The following is a 27267-nucleotide window of genomic DNA, read 5'->3' on the forward strand; positions in this document are numbered from 1 at the left end:
AGTTCAGTTCAGACCTTCAAACAGTTGGGCATGGCATTACGCCTTAAGTCTCAGCACTCAGGAGGCAGAGGCATGCTGATATTTTGAGTTTGAAGCCAGCCTGGTTTATGTAGTTAGTTTCAGGACAGCCAAGGCTACACAGACCGAGTCCTGAAAAATAAAGACCTGTCTCCAGAAATAATGTGCTGAAGAGGTGACTCTGATTAGGAGCACCTACTTGTGCTGGCTTTAATACCAGAGGAACTGAGGGCTTCTGCACTTAGGCAAGCTCACAGATGTGTTAGAATTTATTTATTTAATGAGACAGGGTTTTTCTATATAGGCCAGGCTATCCTAGAACTCAACTTATGTAGACAAGCTCAAATAGCTCCCCTCAATCAAAGTCAAAAGTTCTACCTACCTCTGCTGCTTCCCAAGTGCTAGGGTTAAAGGTGTGTACCTCCACACCTGGCGCAAAAATGGATTTAAAATTATTTCAAAAAGCATATAGGGTTGGCTTCTGTCTTCTACACAAACACTTTTGCTTTCGTTTTGTGTTTTGAGATAGTTTCAGTACATAGCTCTGACTAGCCTACTACCATTAGGTAGTAAACTAGGGTGTCCTTAAACTCAGATCCATCTGTCTGCTTTCCAAGCCCTGGGGTTAAGGGGACAAGCTACCATGTGTAGCTTTAAAATATTTCTCTTTTTATAAGCATTACTGGTTGGTTTGTTTTGTTTTTTTGAGACAGGGTTTCTCCATGTAGTCCTGGCTGTCTTGGAACTCACTACATAGACCCGGCTGGCCTTGAACTCAGAACAGCTTGCCTTGCATACTGAGTGCTGGGATTAAATGGTGTGCACCCACCCCACAGTTTCTAAATTCCTGGGTGTGCCAGACATGAAGGCTGATTGCCGTAATTCCTGCAAGGGTGGGGAGGTCAGGCCAGAGATGAGATTACTACAGATTTGAGGCCATTCTGGGCTGCATAATTCTAGACCAGCCTGGACTATAAAGTTGAAACAGCCCCTAGTCATAGGGAGCCAGTGAGACAGCTCAGTGGTTCAAGGCACCTGCTGGCCAAGTCTAATGACCTGAGTTTGATCCCCAGGGTCTACACAGTAACAGGACTGATTCCTGCTGGTCAGCTTCTGATGGCCACACTCATGCTATGACATGCAGATACCAACATGTGTAGTTATATGCACGCCCAAATGTTAAAGGCAGGGTGGAAGTATGTCCAGTTTAAATCTTTAAATGCTATCTCTTATAGGATGGAGGCATCGTGAAGACATCACATGGTCTAACACTGAAGTCACTACAACCATATGGCCTCCATGGGGTTATTAGCCTCTTCACACTCCTGAATATTATTTTGAATACTTGCAGAAAACAAGGATTTTTAGATTTGTTTTGTTTATGCTCTGTGTGGGGTGGGGATTTCATGGGGCCAGAGAACAACATTGGGTGTTTTCCTCAGTTTTCTCTCTTGGGGCAGTTTTTGTTGTTGTTGGTGGTGGTGGGGTTTTTTTTTTTGGGGGGGGAAGGGGGGTGTCACAGATTCAGCTAGACTTGCTGACACTCAAGGCCCTTCTGTCTCTGCCTCCACAGTGTGCTGGGATGAGAGGCATGCTGTACCCTGTTCTATGTGAGTGCTGGGAACTCCAGTCATTCTTGTGTGACACACTTCCCTGAACACCAGTGAACTGAACGGAGAGGGTTTTATTTTTTTAGACTAGGGCTCCTTGATCCTTCGCCTCAGCTTCCTGATGACCGAGATTATGGGTGTGTGGTACCATATCCACTAGCAAACAAGTGCTCCCAGGGAGTATTTTGCTGAGTCAGGTTGTATGAGACAACAGCTTTTCAAGTTGCTTCTGAGGCCAGTGTCTGGTGTTTCCTTGCACTGTGGTCTTGAAGCAGGGCAGAAATCTGATTCCCAATAAAAATAACATCCTTACCTTGACAAAGGCCAGCTGTTTAGCTAGAGACTGCAACTTTCTTCCGTTTAGAACTAATGCTGACTGGAAATTACTATTTTGTTTTTACAAGACGGGGTTTCTCTGTGTAACAGCCCTGGCTATTCTGAAACTCTGTAGACCAGGCTGACCTTGAACTCACAGAGATCGCCCGCCTATCTGCCTTCCAAGTGCTGGGATAAAAGGCATGAACCATCACACCTGGCTGGAAATTACTTCAATTTTTAAAATTAAATAACTTGCTTCTTGTATTTAATATCGGGGGTTGAACCCAGACCTTTGTACACATGAGCCGTGAGTTTTGCCCTAGCCTCTCTACCCTATTTTATTAAAAAATAAAAATAGAGTCAAACAATAGACAACAACGTGAGGAGTTGAGATGGGAAGCTCTGGGTTTTTAGACCTTTCTGTCTGGTTCTTTGCCAGTAAAAAAAAAAAAAAAATCTATCCTCGAATATTTAGTAAAGAGGCTCTTTGGGTCTCTGCTCGAAATTTCTACAAAGTGGCTTTTTTGGCGCACTTAAAAAGTACCCACAATCCCTAGCAAGAAAGGCACGGTGCTGACGTTGTGGCTGCGGATTGGTTGGTGTTGGTGCTGGCCACCTGTAGTTGAGTGGGAAGCTGGACCAGATGGTCGCCATGATTGCCTTTGGGGTTCCTCAACCACGAAGCTTCAGGCTCCTTTTTTCCTTGACCCCACACCACTTCTTCCTGTTTTTAATTGGGACCCTGGCCAACAAACTCAATGTGCCTCAAGTGTTACTACCCTTCAGCCGGGAGCCAGGCCGGGTGCCCTTCTTGCTGGAGGCTCAGCGGGGCTGCTACATCTGGTGAGCGGGGTGTGTGTGTGTGTGTGTGTGTGTGTGTGTGTGTGTGTGTGTGTGCAGACATCTCAACCCCACAGTGAAGAGGAAAAGGATTACAGGAATCTGATGTGGTCCCACAGTGTGGAGGGGCCTGCATGTGGCATCCTTGGGTGGGATATATATAAGTTGTGAGGCTCTTTAAGGAAAAACAAACAAACAATAAAGCAAAAACTCCCAAAACTAGGATGGGAGTCCGCCTCCCTGTTGAGATGGGTCAGTGTTAAGCAACTGTTGGCATAGGCAAGCCCCGTGTCAGACAGACACTGCCGGCATTCATTTCCCCCAATTTGAAGGATTTATGATGGAAACGGAAGCAGGTAAATTGAGAGCCACATTAGGAGACCCCGACAACAACCACCAAGCTAGAGTAATAAGACAGGATTCATCATGCAGGGAGATGAGATCGGCCTCAGATATGAGAGTCCCCTTCACCCTGTACAAGGGAATTCGGTGCAAGTGGGAAGATGGGTAGTCTGCTCTGGGATAACGACTATAAACTTCTCGAGTATAAGAGAATTCAGTGGCGGGTGATGTGGTTACCTGAACTGTAAGGGAGTTTAACCAAAGGAAGCCCTTAGATATCAGAACATGTATTCTAAGTGAAAAATTCCCCTTCCTGTAACTTTGCAGATCGGAGGGTTGGAGTCGGGGTTTGTGAATGCTAGCCTGTCCTCTACTTAGGTGTTGCACCCCTAGCCCCTTTCTTGCCTTCTAGGAAAAGCAGTGAGGTTTTGCTTTTTACCCCAGAGCACAAGAACTTCAGCTCTTGTCAAGTATAAGGAACTTAGTTTTGTGGGCAACCCAGTGTGATGTCCATCACTAAGGAATCCTAGTATTGAGAACTTTCTATCTGTCAAGATGCTAAGGATTATTTTGTGTTTTTGTTTGACCTCAGAATGTAGGCAACTTTCCATTTCAGATAGCCGCTCAATTTCTAGGTTTACAGGAAATTGGTTTTCAAGGTAAGAGGAAGCGTCTTGTTGAACACAGACACAATGCTATTTTCCCCACACTGTGAGTATTTTTTTATATATATATTTTAGATTTCTTTCTTTTAAGATTTATTTTATATATGTGAGTGCACTGTCGATGTCTTCAGACACATCAGAAGAGGGCATCAGATCTCATTATAGATGATCGTGAGCCACCATGTAGTTGCTGGGAATTGAACTTAGGTCTTCTGGAAGGGCAGGCAGTACTCTTAACTGCTGAGCTATCTCTCGAGCCGTATTTTGTTTTTTTGAAACAGGGTTTCTCTGTGTAACCCTGACTGACCTGGAATTTGTACCATAGACCAGTCTGGCGTTGAATTTGAAGATCTGCCTGCCTCTGCCTCCAAATCGGTAAGATTCAGAGTGTGAGCCACCACTGCCTGGCGTGAGTCCTATTTTATTTATTTATTGGAAATAGCTAGGTTTATTATTAATGTACCATCAATAGACATAAAAACCAATAGCCCCCTTTCTCAACAAGAAAGTTGAAAAAACATTAACAAAAAGAGCCTACAGTAGGAACTCAGAAATCCCGTGGCATGCCATTCTTGCTCTGGTACTCAGAAGAGAGTGTGAGACTCTTCAAGGCTTCCAAAGTTTCAGGAAGTCTAGGGTCATTTTGGGAGATCTCCTCAGGGTTCTGCCTGGTGGTCCCTCTTGCTGTCTAGTGGTAAGTGTACATTTCCCAGGTCTTGTACAAGTAGTTTGTTGCACTAATTCTTTTGGAAGAAGTCGGCATGTACCTCCACCCTAATCCTTGGTTCAGCTTTGATCTGTGGGCCTTAGACAACTGTGTGAGCTCCATCTCACACCTTTTTTTGAAGAACCAAATCCTGGTGTCTCCTTTATTCTTTATTGAGTGCAGCAGCCAAGGCCTCCAGAGTCTCCTCATTAGGGTTGGGGTCTGTCTGGTGAGTCCTATTTTAAACATTATGGGAGGAATAACCTTTTAGATCTTTGCACAAGTGATCATTGGAAAATGTTTCTCATCAGTGTCTGGTTTTAATTCTTGTGTCTTCTAACAGTGGTTCTGTAGAGTGTCATCATGCATACCTGCTGGTATGTAACATGGGAGAACTATAGACACTTCGTGTCTATGTTGGCTGGACCTGTGCATTTATCTCACGCTCTAAACTATGTTTTGGCAGGCATTCCACTCATCATGATGCAGTTACCATTCAGCCTTTATATGAAAATGGCACCTCTTGCTCCCAAAGGGCCGTTCTTGTTGCTGAATCCACCCAACCGATACGGCTCAGCAGCATCATTCTTGCTCGGGAAGTGGGTATGTTATGGGATTTGACTCATTGTGGCTATTGTTCCTTGACAGAGAGTCTCACTATATAGCCATGGCTTTCCTAGAATGTAGACCAGGCTGGCCTCTCCCTCTGGAGTGTTAGGATTAAAGGTATATACTACCATGACCAGGCACACATTTGCAATTTTGAGACAGGGTCTTCCTAACACTGGTACATACTATTTAACCCAGTCTGGCCTTGAACTCACAGAAATGCTCACGCATTACCCTCCTGTGTGCTGAGATTAAAGATGTGTATCACCATGCCTGAAAAGAAATAGGTATGTTAAAGGCAAAAATGATACAATACTTTTGAGTCAGAAAATGTCTTGTATAAATGATTAACACAAATATTTTTAGCTTCGAGTGTTAAGAACTTTATAAAATAATTTCTGATATAAATTATAATTCTGCGGACCAGTGAGATGGCTTGGTAGGATAAAGGTGCTTGCTGCCAAGCCTGATAATCTGAGGTAGAAGGAAAGGACCAAACCCTTCCATATATGCACTGTGATATATGCATTTGTTGTGCGTGCGTGCACACACACACAATGAATATACCTTCAAAACTTAATGCCATAATTTTGCCATCCTATTCATTTTTTGTTTTGTTTTGAGTGTCTGTTTGATTATTTCTGAGACAGGGTCTCATTTAATGTAGACCAGCTTTCTCCCAAACTCACAGAAAGAAATCCATGCTACTTGGATTAAAAACCTGTCACCATGCTTAACCTAAAAACCATTTTTTGTCATTACATTTGTTAGTGTGTGGAGAGGTAACTTGTATTCATGTGGGGGTTAGAGGACAACGTTTAGAAGTTGGTTCTTGTCCCCACCATGTAGGTCCCCAGAACTGAACTCAGATAGTCAGGTTCGAGGCAGCTGCTTCTGCTTGCTTCTCATAGGCTGGAATTGTGCTCTTTGTGTACGTGTGGATTTTGTATTTTTGTTTTAATTTTTATTTTCAAGACAGGGTCTCACAGTGTAGCCATGGCTAGCCAAAAACTCCCTGTGTAGATGAGGTTGGCCTCAAACTCAAAAAGATTTTCCTGCCTCTGGTCCCAAGTGCTGGGATTGAAGGCATGCACTGTTAAACCTGGGTGTTTTTATTTGTTTGTTTGTTCATTTGTTTGATTTTATTTTTTTGTTTTATTTATTCATTTGTTTATTTTTGGGAGAGAATATCTTAATCTAGGCTGACTTTGAACTCCTGGTGATCCTCCTGCCTCAGCTTTTAAGTGCCAAGATTATATACTGCATAATTTGTGTGTGTGTGTTTGTAGGTCAGAGCTTAGCTTCTGGTATCTTTTTCTGTTGCTCTTCATCTAATTTTTGGGGCAGGGTCTCACCTTGAATCTGGAACTCAATGTTTAGGATAGGCTGCCTGACCAGTGAGCCCCTAGGGCCTGCTTACCTTCACTCCCCTAGCCCTGGGGTTACAGAGGTGTGCCACACCATGCCTGGTTTTTATGTGTATTTTGGGGATCCAAACTCAGTATTTATGCTTGTGAACCAAACATTTTGCTCACTGAGCCATCTTCCTAGTTGGTCTCATGTAGCACAGGCTGTCCTGGAACTCACTGTATAGTTGAATCTGGCCTTGAACTCCTCATTGTTTTGCTTCCACTTTCTGGGTGCTGAAGAAGATTCAGGAGTGTACCACCACAACTGACATCTCAATAAACTTTTGACATTTAAAGTGTGTTGGGAAGCCAGGCTTAGTGGTGTGGGCCCATACCTCAGCAAGTTGGGGATTAGAGGCTGGAGGATCATGGATTCAAGGGTAGTCTGGGCTAGAGAGTTAGGGATATAGGTCAGTGGCAAAGAACTTGTCTAGCATGTGTGAGGCCCAATACTACAAGTAAATAAATAGTGTTGGTCAGGTGTCCCTCAGTTTGGGTCTATCTGATGGCTTTCCTGGTTAGCTTGGAGAGTTTTTTGGGGATGTGGAAGTGAAGAGTCTTTGGTTAGCATTGTATGCCAAAGTGTATGACATCAGTGGCAGTGTTAGTTCCTATTTCTTCTTCCGTTAGGCTAGTCATGAAAAGGGACCACTGAATCCAGCCCTGTAGGCAGAGGAGAAAGATCTAAGCTTCACCATGGAGGGATAATTGTCAAAGAGCGTGCAGCTCTTGAGTTAAGTACCACACAGAAGCTAGTAAATATTTGGGAAAGATACTTTGATATATCCCGTCACTCCTTAAAGTTTTGCCCACTAATGTTAACACATATTCATGAGTTTTAAAGAAAGATTTTATTTTTATGTGTGTGTTAGTTTCAACGAGAAGAACATCCATGGCATCATATATTTGAATACTTGGTCCTCAGCTCATGGAAATTGTTGGGAAGGATTAGGAGGTGTGACCTTGTTGGAGGACGTGTGTCACTGCTTTGTCTTAGTTAGGGTTTTCATTGCTGAAAAGACACACCATGACCAAGGCAACTCTAATAGAGAACAACATTTAGTTGGAGCTGGATTAGAGGTTCAGAAGTTTAGGCCATTATTGCTGTGTCAGGAATCATGGCAGCATCCAGGCAGACACGGTGCTGGAAAAGGAGCAAAGAATTAAAATTTTGATCTGAAAGCAGTCAGAAGACTGTCTTGTCTCCAGGCAGCCAGGAGAGTCTTAAATCCCAGCCCCACAATAACACACTTCTTCCAGCAAGGCCATACCTACTCCAACAAGGCCACCTCCTAATAGTGCCACTCCCTGGGCCAAACAAAATCAAACCACCACAGACTTCGAGTCTCAAAAGACTTGCCATTCCCGGCATGATTTCTCTCTGCCGCCTACTTTTGGATCAAGATGTGAGCACTCAGTTGTTCTTGCCTCTATGCCTTTGCTTCCCAATCATGGAGTCTAACCCTTTAAAACCATAAATCCAGTTGAATGCTTTCTTTTCTAAGTTGCCTTGGTCATAGTGTTGTTACAGCAATACAAAAATAACTAAGGGATTGGAGAGATAGTTCAGTAGTTAAGAGCACTGACTATTCTTCCAGAGGTCCTGAGTTCAATTCCCATCAATCACATGGTGACTCACAAACATCTGTAATGGGATCTGATGCCCTCTTCTGGTGTGTGTCTGAAGACAGTGGCAGTGTACTTACATACATAAAATAAATAAATCTTTAAAAAGAAAAAATTAACTAATAAATAATAACTGAGTGTTTTGCCTACATGTATGTAAGTATACCATATTCACCCCTGGTGTCCATGTAGGGTGGATGAGGGCATTGGATCCCTAGAACTTTAATTACAAATAGCTGTGAGCCACCATGTGAGTCCTGGAAACTGAATCTGGGTTGTCTGCATGAGCATCAACTGTTCTTAACTGCTGAGACATCTCTCTAGATCAGTGGTTTTTCAACTTGTGGGTTGTGATCCCTTTGGAGTTGAATGAACTTTTCACAGGTGTCTCCTAAGACTACTGGAAAACACAGATATTTACATTACAGTTCAAAACAGTAGCAAAATTACAGTTATGAAGTAGCAACAAAAATAATTTTTTTGATTGAGGGTCACCACAATATGAGGAACTATATTAAAGGGTTGCAGCATTAGGAAGGTTTGGGAACCACTGCTCTAGATGGACCTGTTTGTTTGTTGTTTGTTTAATTGGCTGGTCTGTTTTTGAAACAGGGCTGTCTCACTGTGTAACCCAGACCAACCTGGAACTTGTAGCAATCCTTCTACCTTTCTCTCCCAAATGCTGGGATTCCAGGTGTGCATCACCACACTTGACTTCCATGTATCTTATTGGTATGATGTTCAAATGCGTATCTTCTCTTTTCCTCATTTTTTCTATATTTAGTAACTAGTATTGTGAGAGAAAGATGTCTTACATCTTATAAATAATGTCTTCCCATTGAATAACTTACTTAGTTATGGACTCTGTAAAAGTAACTTATTCCCCTGACATTATTGTTGTTTCAGAGGCTCACTGCTAACCTAAGCCTAGTCCTAGAAGCTTCTAGCATCCATACAATCTAATCTAGGGCTAGAATGTTTTCAGCCTCTGAGACTTGTTGCTGAATAAACTCACTCTTTTTGCTCTTTCTGAACTCTGGCTGGCTGGTCAACTCAGCTGTTGTGGCTCAAACTCCTCTCCCAGCTGATTGATTCAAACTGGCATCTCTCACTTCTGACTGAATTGCTCTGCTTGACCCCAAACTCTAGCAGTCTGTTCTATGCTTCCGGCTCCTTTTTATTCTCTGTCTCATTCTGTCTTCACCTGTGCCTAGTTTGTTCTCTGACTCCGAAAACTTTCCTGATAAAACAGTCTCCTCTTAACTAACCCCTCTCTCTCTCTCTCTCTCTCTCTCTCTCTCTCTCTCTCTCTCTCTCTCTCTTTTTTTTAGTTTTTCGAGATAGGGTTTCTCTGTGTAGCCCTGGCTTAACTAACCTCTCTTTCCTCTCTGTTCTTGTGAAAGTTGGACATATCCTATCTCTGACTCATTCTGTTAAAGCTTCCTCTGATTTGTCACTTTGTTTGCCTCTTAATTAAACATCATTTTCAAACATGGGTGCTTCCTTCTACAAACTAACTTTATTACCTTCATTGTTTGGGATTAAAAGTATGTACTAGGGGATTGTGGGGAGATGGCTCACTGGTTAAGAGCACTGACTAATCTTCCAGAGGTCCTGAGTTCAATTCCCAGCAACCACTCAGTGGCTCACAACCATCTGTAGTAAAACCCAACATCCTCTGCTGGTGTGGCTGAAGACAGCAACTTAACATAAAACAAATCTAAAAAAAAAAAAAAAAAAAAGTTTGTACTAAGGGCATGTCTGTATTCCAGCCAGAGTAGCCATGTTGCTGGATTAAAGTCCTCCACAGGACTTTGCTGTTTTAGGATAGAGGTTATAATCCAATTCTGTGTTCTAGTTAGCTTTAACTGTCAGCTTAACACAGCCTAGAGTCACGTGAATAGGGAATTTCAATTGAAAAATTGCCTAAATTAGATTGTGTTGTCTCTGGGGGATTGTCTGGGCCATTAGTTGATGTATGCCTGTCCAGCCCACTGTGGATATCACCATTCCCTGGGCAAATGGTACTGCAGGGCCTGTATATGAGCCTGCAAGTGAGCCAGCAGTCAATGTTCCTCCATGACTTTCCATGACTGCTGGTTCAAATTTCTACTTGAGTTCCTGCTTGGACTGTTTTCAGTGATGGACTGTAGTCTATAAGTTGGAAAAAAAAATCTTTTTGCCCTTTAATTGCTTTTGATCTTGGTGCTTGTCAGAGCAATAGAAAGGGAATTAGAATAGTTTGGTAATTCATATTTTCTATTTATGGTATCCTTCAGGTTTGCCCCTGTGCCCGTTGGATGGGTTTTTATTTTTGGAATTTTCTATAGTACTGATTTACTTTCTTTTTTTAAAATAAGGTCTCATGTAGCTTAGTCTGGCCTCTGTTTCACTATATAGCTAACTTCTGATCCTTTTGCCTCTGCCTCCGCAGTCCTGAGATTACAAATATGCACCACCCTCCTGTGTTTATGTAGTTCTGGGGTTTAAGCCCAGGACTTCCTCTATGGTAGTCAAAAACACTCCACCAACCAAGCTATGTCCCCAGTACAGTACTTCTGGCTTTTGAGCTCTAGAGTTATATTTAGAAAGCAAGATCTAGATACTCGTGTGCTTGTTGCTAAGGGAGTGTCCTAGTTTCTCTTAGCAGCCAGAGCTAAGAAAGAAGCATGCACATGTCAGTCTGTCTACACACATCCCTGCATTTATTTCTGTATGTGTCTAGCTGCATATACACATATGCATATGAACTCATAGCTTTAACTCTAATGTGGACTCATTCTATTCTAGACTTTTTTCCTTTGTTGTTGTTGTTGTTGTTGTAACTTTTGCTCTCAGAAAGACAGATGTGGGTTGGTGAGATAGCTCAGTGGGTGAAGCACTTGTCACTAAGCCTTATGACCCAAGTTTGATCTCTGGAACCTAGGTAAAGATGGAAGGAGTGAATCGAGCCACAAAATTGTCAACTAACATCCACACGTCTGCCATGTCATGTATGTACACACATACACATAGACACACACACACACACACACACACAGAGGGAGAAGGAGAGGGAGAGAGAAAGAGAGAGAGAGAGAGAAAGAGAGAGAGAGAGAGAGAGAGAGAGAGAGAGAGAGAGAGAGAGAAATAGTCTGACTTTCATTATCTATAATGTATTGTCTTGTTTGTTCAACCCTAATATACATAAAAAGCGGTTTCAGGGACTGGAGAGGAGGCTAAAGCCCTGGCTGCTCTTTCAGAGGACCACGATTGAATGTCAAGCACCCACAGGGTGTTTCATAGCCTTCTGTAACTCCAGTTCCATGAGATCTTTGCTGGCTTCTGACCTCAAAGAACAGTGCATACACATGGTACATAGGTAAAACACCCATGTACATAAAACGTTTTCAAAAGCAGTTTCAGGAGCCAGACATTGGTGGTGCTCACCTTTAATCCCAGCACTTGGGAGGCAGAGGCAGGCAGATCTCTGAATTTGAGGGCAGCCTGGTCTACGGAGTGAGTTCCTGGACAGCCAGGGCTACACAGAGAAACCCTGTCTCGAAAAACAAACATAACAGACCACCCCCCAAAAACCAAAAAAGTACTTTTAGGATGATTGATTCGAAAATTTTTTGCACTGGGGTCTTAGTGTATTACCAGATCCTCCTGTTTCTATATCTCTGGGTGCTGGAGTTTAATTCAGTTCTTAATGTCTCTTGTGAAAAGAAAGATACTGTCTCCTGAAATAAAAATATGTTACTAGGCAAAGCATCACAGGCCTGCAATCCCAGTACTCAGGAGGCAGAAGCAAGAGGACCATCACCCTGGACTCCATAGCATGATTATGTCTCAAAAACCTAACCACAACACAGAAGAAGATCTGCTTAGAGTTCCCAGCCTGCCAGAGCTACACAGTGAAACGCTGTTTTAAGAAAACAAAACAATTAAAAGCAAAATAATAAATCAGAGTCTTAAGAAAAACAAACAAACAACCCAACCCAGATGGCCTGTCAGATGGCTCAGTGGGTAAAGGTGCTTTTGCTGAGCCTGACAGCTTGAGGTCTAAGACACCCACATGAGGAAAGGAAAGAACCCATTCTTTCAAGTTGTCCTCTGACATCCACACACAGGTCAGAAGCCCATTCATACAATTTTCATACAGCTGCTACCATTTTTTTTCTAAATAAATACTTTTGGAAATTTGGAAAAAATGCCTATTACCCTCATTTTATAAAAGGTAAAAAACATTGACACTTAAAATGACAAGGAATAAAGTAAATCCTTCAAAAGTGACACACAGCTCTGTCTTGTTTGTTGTGTGTGTGTGTGTGTGTGTGTGTGTGTGTGTGTGTGTGTGTGTGATGGGGTCTTTCTATATAGCAGCCCAGGCTGGCTGAATGAGCAGCAGTCTTTCTGCCTGCCTTGGCCTTTATGATGCCAGGATTACAGGTGTTTGCTGCTGCTGGTAAGTTTAGTCTTGCAGGCGTTTTTGCATTGGTTAGGAACTTGGCCTACAAGAACTGTCATCATATAATTCTACTAGGGAATCAGGGATGCGCCCAACACAGATAATAACCATCTCTTAAAGCTACTCTCTGACTTTGACAAAACAAGACCACTAGCTGTTCTTTCAGAGGACTCTTTTTCCCAGAACCCACATGGCAGGTCACAGCCACCCATAACCCTAGATCCAGGGGATCCAATGCCTTCTTCTGGACTTCTTGGGTACTGCATGAACATAGAGCCATGTCAGGAAGCAGAAGTTCTGTTCCTCCACCCCACCTCCCCCCAAGACAGACTTTCTCTACATAGCTCTGGCTGCAGACTTTTTTTTTTTATAACCTCTAAACTCTTGAGTATTTGTGACATTTAATACATTAGTGCCCATTTACTTAAATAGGCAGCATTTTTGCTCCATTGCAGTGACGGACCATGAGCTCCGCTGTGATGTTAAGGTTGATGTGATAGACAACATTGAAATTGTATCTCGAACCCGGGAACTGTATGTGGACGATGCACCCCTGGAACTTATGGTGAGGGCCCTGGATTCTAAAGGTAAGGGGCTGGAGGCCATTTGAGTAAAGAGTGCCTGATGTTGAGCATTCAGAAACAGGAACTGTGTGATGGTAACAGACCGTAAATGTGACTGTGTTCTCCTCATTTGGGGCACACGTACAGAGCAGGTTGGCAGTGCGGACTATAGTTCAGTGTATTGTTAGGGTCTGAGAGTCGAGGAAGGAAGACCCCAGACTCCAATGGTATACAAAGGCAAAGAACATTTATTCTGCAGAAATTACCAGCAAGCAGGCGTCAACCAAAACGGCAACGACTCGAGGGGCTTGCCAACACCTTTTTATGCATAGCTGGGGGGATTTCCCAGGATTAGGTAACCTTTAATATGATTGGTAGGAAGCAAAACAGTGACATTAGTACAATTTTGATTGGCTACTATGTCAGTTTCATTATACTTGCTGAGACCTTGAAGAATTTTGGACACCAGCTCTGTTCTGACCTTTGTTATTTCCTTTGGTTAGGTTTCCCAGGAGCTGACTCAGCTCCAGACGTGTCCTCCCTAAGTCAGGGCCATCACTGACTAAAGGCCATTGTCAGTGGCTCCCTCTGAGGAACCCAGTATGTTTCCCAGGGAATGGGAAAAATGTTATTCCCAAGGTTTCTGGACCTCTCAGTGTTAGCTGCCTTCTTGCAAAAAAACCAAAAAAACAAAAAACAAAAAAAAAACAAAAAAAACAAAAAACACAAAACAAAACAAACCCCCCCCCACCACCACCACCACCAACCAAAAATCCTACTGCTATTATTTCTTGTTATTTCTGGTCTTTGAAAGAAATTAGTGTGTGTGTGGGGGGCCCGTGTATCCCCCAGTGCATGTAAAAGTCACTACAATTTGTGGAAGACAATTCTCTCCTTCTACCACGTGGGTAGACTCAAACTCAGGTCCTCAGATTTGCAGCCATCTTACTAGCACTGACTTTTTTTTTTTGTTTGTTTTTTTGTTTTTTTTTTGGTGGTGGTGGTGGTGGGGGCAGGGCTCACTCTGGAGCTCTAGCTGTCCTGGAACTCACTCTGTAAACCAGACTAGCCTCAAACTCACAGAGATCAGTCCACCTCTGCTTCCTGAGTGCGCCAGCACTGCCTGGCTGAGCTTTCTGTGAGTATTGAAATTCTGCCACCAAGCTTCTATTCCTGGCCCCTAAATCAACCATTAAGGATATTAATTTAATTTAATTAAGGATATGCTTTTGTTATGGTTTTTGTTTCAAATTTTTTTAGATTCATTAACTTTATTTTATATGTATGGGTGTTTGCATCTATGTATATGTACCACATGCATGCCTTGTGCTTGAGGAGGTCCGAGGAGGGTGGATCCCCTGGAGTTCCAGATAATTGTGAACTATCGTGTGGATGCTGAGGATCAAAATGAACCCAGGTCCTTGGCAAGAGCAAGAAGTACACCCATCCATCTCTCCAGCCCTGCTTTTGTTTTTTATGGTTTTGGCTTTGGTACTGAGGATTGAACCCGAGACCTCCTGCATCTTAAACAGTCCATATTCTTCCACTGAGCCACAATCCAGTCCCTCAGCTCTGCTGCAGTCATTCGACTTCCTGTCTGCCAGGGTGATTAAAAGCAACTATAGTTTGGCTGGAGGAATGCTAAGCCAGGTTTCTTCCCAGTACCCATCTATGACTCAGGTGCCAGGGGCTCTGATGCTCTCTTTACACATAGTATACTTAGATGCAATGCAGATAAAATACACACAGAAAATAAATTAAAAATTTGAAGTAAATATATGAAGCAGTTTAATCTTTTTTCTTTTCTTCTTTTTTTTGGTGTGTGTGTATGTATGTATGATGTATGTATGTATGTATGTATGTATGTATGTATGTATGTATGTGTTTCAATACAGGTTCTTTCTGTATACATCTAGCTGTCCTGGAACTTGCTTTGTAGATCAGGCTGGCTTTGAACTCAGAGATATGCCTGCTTCTGCCTCCTGAGTGCTGGGGTTGAAGGCGTGTGCCACTGCTGCCAAGCTATTAAGTCTTTCTTGAGGGTGACTTTATGTTGCTTTAAATATACTACTGCTGTAAAGTGATATTAAAACAGCAATTACTACCTTATTTGTAAATTAGTTAGTAAACAGGTTTTGAAATTTTCTTTATTGTCCCAGTTTGCACGATGAGCACCTGTACTCACGGAGTCTCCCCAGAAGCCCAAGACTACTGGGCTGGTTTTTAAGAGTTGAAAAAGTAACTCTTTCGGAATCTGGTTTTCATGGCAATGTGTGATGAAGGAACTAGGGCTAAGTGTGCCTGTCGACCATGAGGTGTCCGTCAGGTGGCCTCTGAGAGAAAGGAGCAGAGGGACTGTATAGAGTCTTCGCCAGCTGGCAGTGGGTCCTCGTCGTAGTTTACAAAACCTGTTCCATGTGGGTCCTTTCTACTGTAGAAAGCCTTTTTGGAGACAGGCAATGGTTGTACACGCCTTTAATCCCAGCACTCAAGAAGCAGAGGCATGTGGATCTCTTGAGTTCAAGGCCAGCCTGGTCCCCGACCCACCCCCCAAAAAAATCCTGTTGGGAGTGGCATGATCTGTGGTAAGGATCTTTCTCATCTGTGTGTTTTAGTTGATTTTTAAAAGTGCTATTATTTGTTATGGAAAAATACCTAAAATGATTTTCTGGTTAGTTTCTTTTCTTGTTGAAGATACTTGAATGTTTTGGAATGTATCATCTTATCTTGTCTGCTTTTGGCTTGCTCTACAGGAAACACGTTCAGTACTTTGGCGGGCATGGTGTTTGAGTGGAGTATTGCCCAGGACAACGAGTCATCAAGAGAAGAGCTGTCTAGCAAAATTAGGTAAAATTGGGCATAAGCCCAAGATAGTGTCCCTGGGTGACACCCTGGACAGCAGCAGTCTGTGTACACCTTGATAATCCTATTAGATTTTTTTTTACTGTTTTAATTTTTTTTATTTTAAAAATAGGTACATTCACTAGGGCAAATACCTTTGGTAGAAAGACAGAGGAGATAAATTGTTAGAACCTTCATGAGAATTAATAAAGGCCTCTGTTGGAGAATCTGTGAGGTCAGACTGTCTACTGATGCTGAATTAGAGTAAGATAATTAGCTAGGTGTGTGGGAAAACACCTTCACTTATTTATTTTATGTATATGAGTACACTGTCGCTCTCTTCAGACACACAGATGGTTGTGAGCCACTATGTGGTTGCTGGGAATTGAACTCAGGTTCTCTAGAAGAGCACTCGGTGTGCTTTTAACTGCTGAGCCATCTCTCCAGCCCAGGGGAAACACCTTTAATCCCAGCATTCAGGAGGCAGAAACAACTGATCTCTGTGGGTTCAAAACTAATTTGATTTATATAGTGAGTTCCAGACCACCCAGGTTACACAGTGGGGCTGTCTTTAAATAAAATAAAAACAACAAAAGGATTCTGTTTTCAGTACTGAAGAGCAGATAACAGCCTAAACTGTAGTCCCACAGCAGTCTTAGGCACATGCTAGTCCTTCTGGAAATCAGAAATTTAAAAACTCAATCCATGGCTGGAGGTGGTAACACACACCTTTATTTCTAGCACTTAGAAGTCAGAGGCAGGCAGTTGTGTGGTCCAGCCTGATCTACAAAGTGAGTTCCAGGACAGCCAGTGCTAAGTGGAAAAACTCTACCTCAAGAAACAAACAAGACAGACAGAGAGACTCTACCTCAAGAAACAAAAAAAAAGACAGACAAACAAAACAAAAAGAAAGAAAAGAAAAACCTCAGAAAAACCCTCAATCCAGGCTCAGTGGCACAGAACTGGGGGGCTGGGGGTGGGGCTAAAACAGGGAAATTCAGAGTAAGCATCTGCTACATTAGCAAGTTCAAGTTAGAGCCCAGCAAGTTAGGTTTCTATTTCAGAAAGCTCACAAGCACCGGGCAGTGGTGGCGCACGCCTTTAATCCCAGCACTTGGGAGGCAGAGGCAGGAAGATTTCTGAGTTCTAACCTTGGTGAGACCTAACTCTGGTCTCCAGAGTGAGTTCTAGGACAGCCAGGGATACTCAGAGAAACCCTGTCTTAAAAAAAAAAAAAGAAAGAAAAAGAAAAGAAAAGAAAAAAAAAGAAAGCTCATAAGCAAGCAAAGGTATTTCAAGCTATCTACACAGATGGGCTTTGTAGAGACTAAAGTTTAGAAGACTGTTAATTCTACTGGAGACATGTCTTCCTTTGCTTCTCTAGGATTCTGAAATACTCGGAAGCCGAGTATTCTCCCCCTGACTATATAATTGAGATGGAAAAAGAGGAGAGACAAGGAGATGTGATTTTGGTATCTGGGATGAGAACTGGGGCTGCTGTTGTAAAAGTCCGAATTTACGAGCCATTCTACAAGGTAAACTGTGCTAGAAACAGCCATCTGGAGTCTTGCAATGGGGAATATAGTAGAAGCCTCTAACATGCTATTATTTGGGCCAGTAGTTGATCATTTACTTGAAAAAGTCATTTCATGCCTGTGGTGATGTCACATGCCTTTAATCCCAGCTTTCAGGAGGCAGGGGTAGCCAGATCTCTGAGTTCGAATTCAGACTGATGTATAGAGTGAGTTCCAGAACAGCCAGGGCTACACAGAAAAACCTGTCTCAGAAAAAAAAAAAAAAGTATATAGTTGCCTGCATAACAAGTTTGAAGTCTGGGCTACCCATCTAAAACAAACCACAAAACATTGTACACTTTATAGATGCTCTGTAGACACTCTGTAGTTGCACAAATGGAGGACAAGTGAAAACGTCAGACCTATGGAAAGGACTTGGAACACAGGTGCTGGGTCTTTCAGGAACCCTGGCCTTTGCCTGTCTCACCTGCATTTGATTTGCTACTACTTACCTTTAACTTCTTTTTCTTTAAACTTCTGTTTTAAACATTTTAGAATGTATTTATTTATTTACTAGCTGCACTAGTCCATGGTGTGCATGTGAAGCTCAGAGGGCAGTGTGGTGGAGTCCCTCCCTCTGTCTACCTGTATGTGGGTGGAGCCACCTACCTTATTTTTTGAGACAACCTAATAACCTGATGATGATGGGTTAGTTTTAATAAGAGTCAGGGCTGGAGAGATGCCTTACCAGTTAAAAGGACTAGTTTCTCTTCCAAAGGACCCAGGTTCGATTCCCAGCACCCACATGGCAGCTCACAATCTCATTCTCAGAGGATCCAGCTCCTTCTTCTGGCCTCTGAAGGCACCAGGCCACATACATGGTTCATAGACATATGCATTAAAAAAACTAAAATAAATCTTAAATTCTGGAAGGAAGGAAGAAAGGAAGGAAAAGAAGGAAGGGAGGGAGGAATGGAGGAAGGGAGGGAAAAAGGGAAGGAGATGTTGCGCGCACCTCCCTTGTCCCCTTTTCACCCGTGGAAGAGAAACACGAGAGGCAGAATTCGGGTAGTTACCACAGCGAGGCTTTACTCTTAAGTGATGTCCGCGGAAGGGGTGAAGACAGGAAGAGGCCCAGCTTAAATACACCCTAGAGTGACTTATTCACTTCTGATTGGCTGTTCACTCATTACCCATAATACGCCCCGGGATGGGCAGTGACTTTTGGCATGCTTTTGCCTTTTTGCACCTGCGCAGTTAATTGTTTACTAGTGGGAAGGACACGATGTCCGCGCCATCTTGGAATGGCAGATGCTGACTGTGGCTCCCAACATCTCCCCCTGTTTAAATTATTAATATGAAACAGCCTTTTGCCTATTAAGCGCAGCACCAATCAAGATTCGAACTCAAGCCCGATCAAGCAAACTCCATCTTGGGGGAATAAGCGATCAAGAGCTTATAGCCCGAAGATTCTCCCTTACCCTACCAGGTGCAATGGAAACAAGTCCTCTGGGTGCAAGGGCTAAGGGGATTTAAAGAGGAATTGACACCCGTCCCTGTGCAATGGAGTATAGCTCCCAGGAGTGCAAGGGCTGTCAACCTACTATTCAGGTACCACAGTTATTCAGGCAAGGGCTGGCTGGACTTAGACCTCTCATCGACCCAGTGCAATGGGATGAACCCTTGGGGTGCATCGACTGAGGATCTCAGTCATCGGCTACTTTCTTAGCCTAGATAATCAATTTTCAGGGGGAGATGCTTGCTCCAAGACTGCGAGTGCTTGGGCGCTAGCGGCCTTGTCACGTTTTTTTGTTGGGCTTTGAGCTTACAGACCAACCATCATGAACACTAATCCACAACATAGGGCTGCATCAAACAGGCCTATCCCCCCTTTTAGAAAGAAAGAAAGAAAAGGTAGAGAAGAAATTCAAGAAGTAAAATCACCAGGGGTAACGGGGTCCATCTGCACTCCATCAAGGCTCAAAATCTGGATCTGCAATTGCTGTTGCACCTGCTCCAACTCCCCATTCCAATTCCCTTTTAAATAAGCAGAAAGATTATGACTTTGAATAAATGTATCATTCACAAATCTCAGAGGTGTAATATCTAGATGTGGGGTTGCTGACACACAGCTTATTTGAACCACATCCGTGAGCTGCTCCACATGGGCTTGGAGCAAATCAACTCTCTGATTGACCAACAGGATGTCTGATATGCATCCACTTTCTGTAAAATGGTCAAAGCCTTAGAGGTCTTTTCTGAGATTTGATTAACAACAGCAGCTGCTGTAACTTGATTAACCATGGCTAGGTCTAGTGATCCATTCCAGCATTGTGCCAAAAGGCATGTAACATTCTTACAATCCAAGATATCAGAATTATTCTGAAAGTTGGATAACATAAAGAAAAATGGAGGGTCCACACACACCGACACCAGTTGTGCAGATGTATTCCTAAACACCTTATTAATCTTAATGTTATTCAAATGGCTAAAGATATTAAATCTTGTAGCTGAAACATTTTGTACTTCATGAAATATGCCATTCAACAAGACAAAGGCAGATACACCCTTTTTAACATTCTAAACAGTGGCTACAACACTTAATTGTGTTGAAGCAGGGTAAATTCAAGAAAATACACATATGATTTAATTTAGGACTTACATTTCTTTGAAAATATCAAACAGAGGTTTAAATCCTCCTATGGTAAGCTTAAGATGAGGTTTTAGCCAAATAATATCTCTTAACAACTTTTAAAAATCACTAAGAGCAAATCGAGATTAAAAGTAAACCATTTTCTTTTTGCATGTACACTCACAAGTCAGAAGATGGCGTTAGATCCCCACCACAAATGGTTGTGAGCCACCATGTGGTTGCTGGGAGTTCAGCCTTTATATTTTAAATTAAGTCCAGCCTTTAATGGCTGAGCCATTTCTCTAGCCCCATCTGATTAGGATATAACTGAGGTCTCAAATATTGAAAGACACTGTCTTTGAATCTTTTTTTTGGAGTAACAAGTACTCTAAAAATTTTTAAAGCTCATTATATTAGAGCAATGGCTTGCAGAAAAAACCTTTTTAGAGAAATCCACTAATAAAGTATCACACCATGAATAATACACACCAAAAGATTTAACCGCTTAATTTTTTGTATTAAAGCAGCAACAATATTTATATATATAAAATGTAAAACAATTAACCATTTTCTGAAGCAATTATTTTTAACAAATATCGCTTCATGGGCTCTTAAAAATTATGAATAAATTTATTGTCTGTAAACCTTTCACCTTTACCAGAAATGTAAAGGGATAGTATAAAACATCTTTTATATAAGCATTTACTGAAATGGCCGCTGGAGTAGGCAAGTTAAGCTGTATAACTCTTAAATTTGAACTTTATTTTGGATTAATTAATAACCAATCTTTTTTGTTCAATGAATATATCGGATAAAAGCCAACCTTATTCTCTAATAATTGTTACATACATTAGAGGAATCCAAAGCATCTCATCTTTAACAACTTTGAATATAAAGAAATTAAAATCATAACTTTTAGCCCACAGATTGTTGTAAAGTCTTTGGGTTTTAGATTTACCCCTCCTCTCACAAGAAACAATGAGGACAAAAGACAAATTCCCTTAAGCACATTTCTAGGACCTGGTCTAAAGACCCAGAACAAAAGGAATGCTTAACACCTGAGCTTCTACAGCGGCAGTCTGCATTGTCTTAATTCAAATGTAAATGCGCTTAACCTCCCTCAGCCTGCTCTCTGAGGCTTGGCTACTCCTGAACTGTGCTTTTTGGCTTTAGCTTTGAACCTTAAATTTAAACTGTAAACCTTAAAAGACACGTGTTGTATCTTTTCTCTATCTAAAATTAACACCAACTAGATTACCTTTATGCTATAAAGTTTTGCTGCCACAAAACCAAGGGTAAAATCTAATGGAAAACTTGTAGCATTTATGACCCAGGCTGTTGGCATATGCGCCTGAGGCCAGGGCAACCAAGTAACACTCAATAGCTGTAATCAAAAGCAGTGCTTCAGCATTTGAATGCAAGGGAACAGGCCAAGATCTGACTATGGCCCACAGTGGTATACTTATCGCCAAATCGAAAGTCAGTGTCAGGAGAATCAGAGCCATAATCTTGCAACCTAGCTTCATTCTTCACAATCTGCACCAGCCACGTAAGGACCCAAATTGAATTGTTTTCACCTGTGGAATAAGCACAAACAGCTTCCCACTCCGGGCCACAGCAGGCCCTTAGCCAATCTTGTAGCCTCTTGTTCTACGAGGGACAATGGCTGCACGGCATTTAGCTGTGGCATTTTCAAAAATCATCTGTTCTATCACTGGCATTGCTTGCTCTAAGCTCGCGGGGCACTCCCCGTGTGTCTGCCGGGAAGCCACTTCACAGAGCAAACTGTCTCCCTCCTCTGTCTGTCTTTCGCGCCATGCTCTCTTGTTCTTGCTCTGCCGGGCTGCAAGCCGCCACACGTAGCAGAGCGCAGACGCTTCCCCAAAGATTCTGTCATAAAGGAGGATCCTTTTTTCCTCCGCTCTCTCTCCACACACCAGTGGAGGTTCCATAAGCTTAAAAAGCTCTGCAGTAGCCCTTGTTCCTTTTGAGTACTCTATATCCCCAGGCACTTTGGCCTGACCCCCAGACCCTTTGGCCTGATGCCGGCTAACACGCTCTGGTTCTGATAGCCTGGAGCGGACCAGTCTTGAAACCTCTTGACTTGCCCTAATAGCTGAAAGCAACGCAAACAAGAGGCTAGCTATTGCTGCGGTGGCAATGGGTGAATATCCACCCACAACGAAGGTTTCTACCCCAAGCATACCTTCCAAAGGTGTACCTCGAATCCTGTAGTCTTTTAACCCGCCCCAAAACTTGGGGGGGGTCTTCCGCGGCGCCTTGAAATTCCCGGGTTTCGGCACCAGTTGTTGCGCGCACCTCCCGTGTCCCCTTTTCACCCGTGGAAGAGAAACACGAGAGGCAGAATTCGGGTAGTTACCACAGCGAGGCTTTACTCTTAAGTGATGTCCGCGGAAGGGGTGAAGACAGGAAGAAGCCCAGCTTAAATACACCCTAGAGTGACTTACTCACTTTTGATTGGCTGTTCACTCATCACCCAATATTACGCCTCGGGATTGGCCAGTGACTTTGGCGGGCTTTCTGCCTCTGCAGCTGCGTAGTTAATTGTTTACTAGTGGGAAGGACACGATGTCCGCGCCATCTTGGAATGGCAGATGCTGACTGCGGCTCCCAACAAGGAGAAAGGGAGGGAGGGGAAAGGAAAAAGGAAAGGAAAAGAAAAGAAAAGGTGGTTCACTTTTGTATTTGCCACCTGCTTGCTCTAACTGGCACAGAGTAGTTGAAAGGAGAGACAGACAGAGCTGGAGCTGGAGACAGAGGGGGCAGCGGGAGAGCCTTTGATTGACAGAGTGCATCTCAGATGGCTTCATGACCATTTTCAAGTTAACCTGAAATGATCTAATAATTTGTGAATATTAGGAAACATTTTTCCTATCTATCTATCTATCTATCTATCTAAATGTACTTTAGTGTTCTGTCTGGGTGAAGGTGTCAGATCTTGGAGTTACAGACAGTTATGAGCCACCATGTGGTTGCTGGGAATTGAACCCCAGGTCCTCTGGAAGAGCAGCCAGTGCTCTCTCTCAGCCATCTCTCCAGCCCCCTTTATGTATGTTTTAAACTTACAAAAATTGGGCTGATGAGATTTCTTAGTGGGACAGTGGCCCTGTTCCAGGGTCAGGAACCATGTCATTCTGTCCCTATCAAGGCCATGCTGGACCTGGCATAAAAACAAATTTTTAGTTTATTTAAAGTTAGCTTTGGCTAGACGTGGTGGTATCTTTAATCCTAGCACTTGGCAGAGGCAGGTGGATTTCTCTGAGTTAGGCATGTCTCATCTACAGAGACCAGGACAGCTAGGGCTACACAAAGAAATCCTGTCTCAAAAACAAACACACACACAAACAAAAAACCAACAACCCCAATATCAACAACAAAAGTAAGCTTTGAATAAGGAGGGAGCTTTGATGATTTTTGCCTAATTTTCTTTTCTTCCTCTTTTAGAAAGTGGCTGCAGCCTTGATCCGCCTGCTTGTTCTGGAGAACATATTCCTTATACCATCCCACGATACCTATCTCTTAGTAGGAGCCTATATTAAGTACAGAGTGGCAAAAATGGTTCAGGGCAGAATGACAGGTAAGATGGCTTAGCTTTGGCCTGACTTGCCCTCCTTAACTCCTCTCTTGTGGTAAAAGAGGAGGTAGTGCACCAACCATGGCAAAAAACACTTCGATGTCTTTTTGATCTTGTAATACAATACTTTTGCATACCCAAAGTTTACCCGTCTTGAAGAGCTTATTGACTTATTTCACTCAGCTAATGACCTTAGTCTCTGGAGACAGGGCATTTGCATTCACCATTAAGATGACAGCCCAGAATTTCCAGCTGATGAGGCAAGCAAAAAGCATTTATCAGAGGGTCTTGAGTGGCCTTTGCAGTGCTTCCGCAAGAGTCGGTTCTTCTGTTTAATAACTTATGGCTGTCCAACCCATTGAATTAGCAAAGTGATGAGGACTCCATTAACCAAGTCCTTCTCATACTTAGTGGTGATCTACCAGTTCACTAGGTTTGTTTGTTTTGTTGTTGCTATTTTTACAAGGATTTATCTTTGTTGTTTGTTTGTTTTAAGACAGGGGTTCTCTGTGTAACCCTGGCTGTCCTGGAACTCACTCTGTAGACCAGACTGGCCTCGAACTCAGAAATCTGCCTGTCTCTGCCTCCCAAGTGCTGGGATTAAAGGCGTGTGCCACCACCTTTAACAAGGATTTATCTTAATTTTAATCATGTGTATATTTGTGTATCTCTGTGTGGTTATGTGTACATGTGAGTGCAGGTGTCCACAGAGTCCTGAAGAGAGGCATAGATCCCCTGGAGGTTGGGGTTACAGGTGGTTATGAGCCACCTGATGTGCGCTGGGCACTAAATTCTGAAACTCTGATCCTCTGGAAGAGCAGCGGACATCCTTAAACCACTGAGCCATCTGTTTCGAACCACTGTTGCCTGCTTGCTTTCTTTCCTCCCTTTTTTCCTTTTTTTTTGGAGGTAGAGACTGTTTATATCCCTGGGTGTCCTGGAACTCACTCTGTAGACCAGGCTACCAGGCTAACCTTGTACTCACAGTGAGCCATTGCCTCTGCCTCTGAGTACTTGGTTAAGAGGCCTGTGCCACCATGCCCAGCTGTTGCCATCATTTGAGCCAGTATCTCAGGTAGAGTCAGGCTGATCTCAAACTCCCCAAGCAACTGGGGCTGGCCTTGAGCTCCTGGTCTTCCTGCCTCTGTTGGGATTACAGGGGTGCAGCAGCACCTCAGCAGCTCACTGGTTTTTTTGTTTGTTTGTTTGTTTTTGTTTTTTAGTATGTAAGTCAATGGTTAGATTACAGCATCCCTTCTCTCCAGCGACTGCAGATTCATCATTGGAAACCAGGAATTAGGTACAGAGCCTGCCATTGATCTCTGTGCAATGCCCTGTCCTTCTCACATAGTGCACTGGGACACCCCTATTCCTAGAGGGACTGCTGCTATTACCTGTGTCTGCCTTTCCTGTCTTACAGAGGTAAAATTTCCCCTGGAGCATTACACATTGGAATTGCAAGACCACAGAATAACAAACAATGGACGTCCTTCTGGAACAGTGGCTCTGTTGGACGAGAAAACAGCCACGGTGACTGCTGTCCAACTGGGCCAAACCAACCTCGTCTTTGTCCACAAAAGTATCCTTTTGTTCAAGTTTTAGTGCCAATCTAAGTCTTTCTAGCACACTAAGCATGGTTCTTGGTAAAATACCTTATTAAGCATGATTATGGGGCTGGGAAATAGCTCAGTAGTTAACAGCACTTACCGCTCATCCAGAGGACCTGAGTTCAGCACCCAGGTCAGGTGGGTCACCTGTAACTCCAACTCCAGGGGATCTGTTCTCTTCTAGCCTCTGAGGGTACCTGCACACACATTCAATCTGTCTGTCTGTCTGTCTGTCTCTCATGCACACACACACACACTATTTTTTCTTGAGAAATGGTTTCACTATGTAGCCCCTCTTGTTATGAAGATAGGGCTGCCATTATACTGAAAGCAATTCTCCTGCCTCATCCTTTTTAATATTAGTCTTACATTCATTTGCTACCACACCTAGCTTTTGGTCATTTTAAAGTGTCTAGGATGTCATACTTACAGAAGAAACTAATCACTGAATGTTTGTTTACTGGGCACCATCTGTGTGTTAGGTGGGTCCCTGATTCCCCAGCAGAATTCTATGGTAATTTTTTTGTATGCCATCCTAACCAATCTAAAAAAGCCTTAAAGACTAATGTGGTGCCAAAAATCTGTAATCCTGGCACCATAGAAACCAACGCAGGAAGACTGCTGCTTGTTCAGTCAGCCTGGGCTGCTATATAGACTGTCACAAACAAAACAAAACAAAACCCAGAGCTAGAGAGATGGCTCAGTGGTTAAGAGCACTGGAGGTCAGGGGTTTGGTGTCCATGTCCACATGGTAGCTGTAATTTCAATTTCAGGGGATCTGACAATCTCACCTGGCCTCCTCAGGCACTGTGCTCGCATGTGATGCAAAGGTGTATGTGGTGGTTTTAATATGCTCGGCCTAGGAAGTGGCACTATTAGGAGGTACCACTTGTTTTAGGAAGTATGTCACTGTGGAGGTGGGCTTTGAGACCCTCCTAGCTGTCCATGAGACAGTCTTCTCCTGTTTGCCTTTGGGACAAGATGTAGAAGTCTTAGCTCTTCCTGTGCCATGCCTGCCTGGACACTGCAGTGCTTCCAGCCATGATGATAATGGACTGAACCACGGAATCAGTAAGCCAGCTCCAATTAAATGTTGTCCTTATAAGATTTGGTCATGGTGTCCCTTCACAGCAATGGAAACCCTAACTAAGGCAACATACCATAGTATGCAGGCATTCATGTAACATAAAATAAAAATAATTTTAAAATTAAAGAAAACTAAAAGACTTTAGTAGTAGGAAGTCTGGGTAACATTGTCAGTAAAAATAGCTCAGTTTTGAAAAGAAAGAAAGAAAAGCAGGTAGAAATTAGAGGAAGACAACAAAGACAACAAAAAAACAACTATTTTTTGAGACAGGTCTCATGTAGCCCAGGCTGACCTCAAACTCATGGTTTTAGCAGATGATATCCTTGAGCGTTGGATCCTCCACCTCTACCTCCCAGGTGCTGCGGTTGCAGCCCTGTACCACACCTGTGGTTTGTGTGGTGCTGGGAGTGGATCTCAGGGTTTCATCTTGCTGGGCAAGCCGCCTAACAGTTGATCTGACTCCCAAGAGAATTTAATAGAAACTTGCAAATGACTGTACGTTAAAGAGGAGGAAGTTGGAGCTGTAAGGGATCAGAGCAGAGTTTGCTGATAGAAAGTGAAATGGAGGCGGCCAGGGGAGTGTGAGTCAGAGCATGCTATTCTGGCAGCAGGAGTGGCTTTGTGTAGAAGCCATTTTGATGTTTCTTCACCCGTAAAATGAAGGGAATGTTATGTTTCTGAATTTCATTCCACTGCTTATATTTTACCACTATATTCAATTGCGTATCAGAACTAGCCTAGTCTGGGCAGTTGTCTAAACAATCATTAGATTTAAACAGGTAAAAGCAATTACCAATTAGTATGCCAGTCACATATGCACATATGCATATATATG

At 43.0% G+C, this 27267-nt stretch overlaps 1 protein-coding gene across 1 annotated transcript in view; it reads left to right on the top strand.

The window, feature by feature from the left end:
* Positions 1–2529: 2529 nt before the first annotated feature.
* Nup210l (nucleoporin 210 like) overlaps positions 2530–27267 on the top strand; it is a 107761-nt gene continuing 83023 nt past the window's right edge. Inside the window, exons 1-7 of the mRNA XM_034499743.2 lie at positions 2530–2789; positions 4966–5102; positions 13049–13180; positions 15910–16003; positions 17382–17532; positions 23609–23741; positions 25159–25317. Of these exons, the coding sequence (XP_034355634.1) occupies positions 2590–2789; positions 4966–5102; positions 13049–13180; positions 15910–16003; positions 17382–17532; positions 23609–23741; positions 25159–25317 (1006 nt within the window). The 5' untranslated portion in view covers positions 2530–2589. The remainder of the gene's footprint in view (positions 2790–4965; positions 5103–13048; positions 13181–15909; positions 16004–17381; positions 17533–23608; positions 23742–25158; positions 25318–27267) is intronic.

Source organism: Arvicanthis niloticus, chromosome 4, assembly GCF_011762505.2.
Source record: "Arvicanthis niloticus isolate mArvNil1 chromosome 4, mArvNil1.pat.X, whole genome shotgun sequence".
In the NCBI taxonomy this organism is placed as follows: domain Eukaryota; kingdom Metazoa; phylum Chordata; class Mammalia; order Rodentia; family Muridae; genus Arvicanthis; species Arvicanthis niloticus.